Below are 5,699 nucleotides of genomic sequence, written 5' to 3'. Positions count from 1 at the left end.
CGGCGCACTGAGGTTGCGCACGGACCAGCTGGCGGCCGCGCAGGGCAGGGCCGCAGGTGAGGTGCTAGGGGGCGCCGTCGCAGCGCCACGGCCGCCTCGTCTGAGGCAACCGTGTTGTCTTGGGTCCGCAGGGCGCCGGCCTTGCGCGGGGGAGCGTCTGGGTGGCTGCCACCCCGCTCTGTTGTTTGCCTGTGCCCTCTCAATGACACGACCCTTGCTCGCAACCCTCATGCCCGGCAGGTGCCTCCCCCCTTTCGAAGCCTTTACCTGCACTCCCCACAGCACGCGAGGGCAGGGGCCCCGTCAGCCCACACCTCAAGGCGCGCCCGAGGGCGCCCGACGGCGCGCGGCCCACGGCCGCGGCGGCAGGGGGTCACGGGGCGCGTGTTGCCGCCGCGGGTGGCGCGGTGAGCGCAAGCACGGCCGTCGGTGCGGCCGGCTCGCGGGCGTCCCTGGCTTGGCTGCCGGCGTCAGCAGCAGCAGCAGCAGCAGCAGCAACAGCAGCAGCAGGGCCGGCAGGCGAGGGATGGGGTGCAAGTGCCCACCCCTGCTTGCCCAACCAAGCGCGGCCGCACGCGGACGCGGCGGCAGCGCAGCAGCAGGCAGGGGCGGGGCCTGGGGGTGTGACGCACGGGTGGCTGCCGCACGTGCTGCCAGGCGCCTACAACGCAGCCGCGTGCATGGGGCCAGCGGCCCAGCAGCCGTGGGGGCCGTGGGGCTCGCCCCATGCGGTCTGCCCGCCCAACTTCCCGCAGCAGCACGCCCACCAGCCGTACTGGGCCCAGCAGCCGCAGCAGCACCCACCCCCCAGTGACTGGTCGCACGCACAGCAGCAGCACGCCCCCTGGGGCGCCCCCGCGCCGCAGCAGGCCCCGTGGCCGCCGCCGTGGCCGGGCGCGCCGCAGTGGCCTGCGCCGCACTCGGCGCCGCTGGCGCAGCCGCAGCCGCCGCCGCACTGGGCCGCGGGGCCGGGCAGCCCGCTGGTTCCCACGCTGCTGCACTACCGGCCGACTGTGATGCGATGCAGGACGGCGTCCGCAGGAGGCAGCAGCGCCGGGAGCTTCGCGGCAGCTGCCATGCCGACCGCCGCGGAGCTCTGGGGGTACCCCTGCGCGACTGATGTGGCTCTTCGCGGTGGCTGCGACCGCGCCCGGCAGCAGCAGCATCAGCAGCAGCAGCAGCAGCCGGCGGGCAAGCATACGTGCGCGCAGCCGTTTGATGGGGCAGAGGGCGATGCAGCGCCTGGAAGCTGGGACCAGCAACTGCAACAGCAGCAGCAGCAGCAGCAGCAGCAGCAGCAGCAGTACCAGCTGCACCAGCAGCGGCCCGACGTCTGGCCAAGTAGGGGCGTTGGCCCGACCGGCGGCACCGCACCTCAACGGCTTCAGCAGCAAGGCGCGCTTGCGGCGGGTGCTGGCGGCAACGGCGGTGGTGGCGCGCGCGCCGGGAGCGGCCTCATTCACGTGGCGCCCTCTAAGCTCGGCCTGCTGCTGTCATGAGGGCGGCATTCGCGCCCTGCCATCCTGTTGTAAATGAAACTGCTCCCATCACGGTGTGTGAGGCATGGTGGGGGTTCGACACACACACCCACACACCCCTGTCTCGTCTTGGAGGCTGTTTTCTCCGTTCATGGCGAGCGCATGCAGAAGCGTCTGCCCACGCACAGCAGGCACGCCGCCACGCGCTGCCTCTCACGGCTCAAAGCTGGGCTCCAGCAGACATCAATCAGGCTCCTTGAAACGCATTGCAGAATTACATTGGTGGGTCCCAGGCAGCGGAGAACCCTGCCATAATCCTGCGGCAGGCCGCCCTCGAGGGTGGCGGGGGCCCTGGCGAGGCGTCCGCGGCGGGCCCATGTGCCCCCGTGTCGCGTGCAGCGCCTCACTTTGCCCGCGAGCGCAGCAGCTGCTCCACTCGCTGCTTGATGGCGCCCTTCGCGTGCGGCACGTACGCGCCGGCGCGGTCGTCGAAGCTGCGGAGCAGGAGCGGAAATACATTGCAGGCAGCGGTCGGCCTTACGGGCGCGGTCGAGCGGCGCATCTGGATACGGAGGAAGGCCCATGGCAGCCTGCTGATTTCAATTCGCCACAGCGCCCCGGACACCGACTGCCGCGGCCCAGCCTATCCCTGCTGCCTAGCCTGGCCGCGGGTTGCGCCGGCGGCTGGCCACATGCGGGCATGCCGGCGAACGCTCACATGAGAAGGCCGATGTGGGGCATGCTGTCGATGAAGACGCCGACATCGCGCGGCTCGTACTGCAGGTAGGGCTGGCTGGGGTTGAGCTCAAACAGGCGCTGGGGTGTAAGGGATTTGTGGGTGGGATTGAGGGGTGTGAGAGAGATGAGGGATGGCGCGAGGCAGCGGGTGCAGGGGCGGAGGCGGGGCAAGGTGCGGTGCTGGGGTCGCGCCGCGCAGGCGGGTGCGGCGTGGGGGCGAGCAGCCGGGCAGCTGCGGGCGGCCGCATGGCTAGCGCGCGCGTGCTGGGACCACGCATGCTGGCGGGATCGGCTCACTGCTTTCTGCTGCCTCACCTGCTCGAACATGCTGATGAGAGCTGCGCAGGCACGGAGTAGCAGCGCGTTGTAGCAAAGAATCAGATGTCACTCATGAACGGCACGTGCTCGCCCCCGCCCTGCATGCCCGCCGTGCGCCCCACAAAGCAATCAGAGGTTTTGGTGGCAAGCGTGCGACTGCTTCGCCGGGCCCAATCTGCCACAGCGCCCAGAAACAAGCACGCAGCAGATTCAGTCCGCCTCACATTAATGACACGCACGCCCACCCGTGATGGCGGCCTGCTCATTGTCAAAATCGTAGTATGTGCGAGTGGAGCGCCCCTTGGACTGCATCAGCAGGATCGTGTGCCGCGCCATGACGCCGGCGGCCGTTCGTGCGCCGTGCCGCTGCCGCTGCACGCCTCACGGCTATGGAGGCGCCCGCCCAGCTGCCTGCGCGCTGGTGCTGCGCTTGTGCTGCTGCGCGCCGCTGCAGCGCTGTTGCGTTGGCCCCGTCGCCGCACGGACGGACCGGCACAGACCTCTAGATAGTACTTCTATGTATGAGTCACAGAAGCGCCGCGTGCAGGCGACAAACGTTGCGAAGCTATCAAACTTCGAGACGAATCGCGCCTGATCTGAGATGTTCTTGACAATTTTGCAGCTTCGTTGAAATTTGTTTTGGGTTTGAAGTTGACCATGAGAATGTGGCAACTATCACCGCGCGACTCGTGTCTTGCCCCCATCAGGAGGCGCACAACTCCCGTGGTCTGGCTTGTGCGCACAGTCAGTCCTGAGTGCACAACTCCCGATGCTTTAATGCCTGCCACAGCACGAAACATCGAGTGGGTATTGTATCGAGTGGGTATCGTTACTTCTGATGCAGTCACTTGCAAAGTGACCAAGTTGCTGCTCGAAGGCAGGCTGCAGGCGTCAACGGCCCTGCTCGTGAGCAGATGACGTGCGACCTGAGCAGTGACAGTGCCGCTGTAGTGAACCAAGACGCCGCATAAATCGCAGCAGCAGTAGCAGCAACAGCAGCAGCAGCAGCAGCAGCAGCAGCAGCAGCAGCAGCAGCAGCTGCAGCAGCAGCAGCTGCAGCAGCAGTAGTGGCGGCGGCAGGAACAGGACAGATCCAGCACAGCGCACGCCGTTGACTTCACAGCTCGGGGCTGTGAGCGCACTGGCTTTTGCGTGTTCCACGCCTTGCGCATCGGTGGCCGCAGCACCTGTTGCGCCCTTTCAGATGCTTATTGCAGCATCTTGTGATCTGCACGGCCTTGCATTGCGACATAAAGAATATTCCAGCAGCTGCACAAACTTTGTGTTCCTCTGTGGGAAGGAAGCCGCGGCCCCATCAGGGGGCTGGCGGCCGCACGGCAGGAGGCCCGGCCGCAGCTGCCGCGCCGTCACGGCTGCAGGCTCGCTGGAACGCCAGCACCTCCGCCTCGCACTTGATAGCAGTTGTATGGGGGGTGGGGGTGAGAGGGCAGCGGCAGTGTCGAGGGCAGGCAGGGCTGCGGCTGCAAGAAAAGGGGCGGCGCGTGATGGAGGTGCGCAAGGCAGCGAGCCCGCCACGCGCAAGTTGCTAGGGTCAGCTGCTGCCTGGCTGGCCAGCCCCCAGTGCACTGCGTCTCGATACATTCCTCGTGGCGTGACGGAGCCCGGCGCCCCGCACTGCCGTGATGCGCCTGAGCGCTGGGGGCCGGGACGCACGACATGCTGCGTGCCGCGGAGTCCGGCGACAGGACCGCGCTGGCCAAGCGCCTGCATTGACTGCGGCGCCCCACCTTTTCGCGGTCGCCCTTGTTCGCCTCCAGGCACCGCCTCAAGGCGTCCACGTCGCAGGGGCTAAGGCTCTTCGCGGGAGGGCTGCCCTGCAGCCGCGGCACGACACACGTGCGGCGGGCGCGCGCGTCAGGGGCGCAGGTGGCGACAGGAGTGCGACCGGGTGACGCCCGTGAGGCCGTGTGCGGGTGGGCGCCGCATATTACCGCTTATCAACTCACCTGTGAGTCCATCTAAACCCGTGACCAATGCAAGCAGCAAATGATCTCGGTCCTGTGATGTTTGCAGACACGCTAAAAGGGCCACCAATAACCACAATCCATGAAAGGAAGATGGTTGCCATATAAATGTTGTTGTGGAACTTCCTGGGAATATCTAGTATATCGTATGCCAAGGCCCTTTGGGGTACCCCCTGTGCCCTCCCTGTGCAGCAGCTTGCAACCAACCCCACAGTCACGTTCTCAGTCGTAAGATTTTTGTCCACTTGGCCCATCACGACCCTCCGGCTGACACAGCATACTTCCCTTACGAGCCAGGCTTCCTTGCTTGGCAGCGGCACTCCAGAGGGGCCACACCCCTCTGGATAGCGGCGCAACATGGGCTGTGCTTCTTCGGTACGCCACATTGGCTTGGGGCTGCCCGTGACCCCTTGTCGGTATGCCGGTCACTCGCAGCGAACCAAGTGCCCTTTGCGAAATGACCCGTCCTGCTGAACTCTCCACCATGCAGAAACTCGCTCAAGGTGACAAGTATGGTGATGCAGGGCCCGCTGGGGCGAAGGAGCAGCAGGCGCGGCACCCTAGCGGCACCCATCAGCACGCCGTCAGCAATGGCGAGGCGCGCGACGCCGTGCCCAACGGCGCGCAGACGCCGCTGAATCTGAGCTCGGATGCGGTAGCCACGGTCGCATCGATTGGGAGCCCCGCCAAGGAGGTCTCGACGCAGGATCAGCACCAGCACGAACAGCAGCAGCAGCAGCAGCAGCAGCAGCCCCAGGAGCATGACCACGCCCACGAGCTCCGGTTGCAGGTGGGCACAAACCAACACCAGCAGCCGGAGCAGCACTACCACCACCAGCAGCAGCAGCAGCAGCAGCAGCAGCAGCGGCGCCGGCGCCGGCTCTCAGATGACCCGCGGCGCGTGCTCATCGCCCTGCCCGACAGCCCCGCCCAACAATCGGCCGACGAGTCCGCCTCCCCCGCGCCCGGCCCCGGCCCGGCCACGCTGCCCGTCCTCACCGCCGCGGCGGCGGCGCTGCAGGGCGCCCCCGCGTCCGGCGGCAGCCCGGCGGCCGCCGCCGCGCCGGCTCTGCACGCCGGCCAGGTGCTGAGTTCGAGCGGCCGCAGGTATTCCGCGCCCGGCCCGGCGTCCTCGCCCTCCGCGCCCGCGCCCGCGCCCACTGCCGCCGCCGCCGCCGCC

At 67.6% G+C, this 5,699-nt stretch overlaps 3 protein-coding genes across 3 annotated transcripts; 2 read left to right on the top strand and 1 right to left on the bottom strand.

The window, feature by feature from the left end:
* Window positions 1-282: 282 nt before the first annotated feature.
* MNEG_13327 (hypothetical protein) lies at window positions 283-1,499 on the top strand (the record flags this gene model as incomplete). Its single annotated transcript, XM_014038203.1, has 1 exon — window positions 283-1,499. A coding segment is annotated over one exon (1,217 nt), but the record flags the coding sequence as incomplete, so codon positions are not given.
* A 382-nt stretch (window positions 1,500-1,881) lies between these two features.
* Window positions 1,882-2,543, bottom strand: MNEG_13326 (hypothetical protein; the record flags this gene model as incomplete). Its single annotated transcript, XM_014038202.1, has 3 exons — window positions 1,882-1,972; window positions 2,197-2,294; window positions 2,532-2,543. 3 exons carry the CDS (start codon window positions 2,541-2,543, stop codon window positions 1,882-1,884), a joined length of 201 nt encoding a protein of 66 aa, XP_013893656.1.
* A 2,460-nt stretch (window positions 2,544-5,003) lies between these two features.
* MNEG_13325 (hypothetical protein) lies at window positions 5,004-5,626 on the top strand (the record flags this gene model as incomplete). Its single annotated transcript, XM_014038201.1, has 1 exon — window positions 5,004-5,626. A coding segment is annotated over one exon (623 nt), but the record flags the coding sequence as incomplete, so codon positions are not given.
* Between the last annotated feature and the right edge of the window lie 73 nt (window positions 5,627-5,699).

Source organism: Monoraphidium neglectum (assembly GCF_000611645.1).
Source record: "Monoraphidium neglectum strain SAG 48.87 unplaced genomic scaffold scaffold03757, whole genome shotgun sequence".
Classification (NCBI taxonomy): Eukaryota; Viridiplantae; Chlorophyta; class Chlorophyceae; order Sphaeropleales; family Selenastraceae; genus Monoraphidium; species Monoraphidium neglectum.
This window is presented reverse-complemented; position numbering and strand designations above follow the sequence as displayed.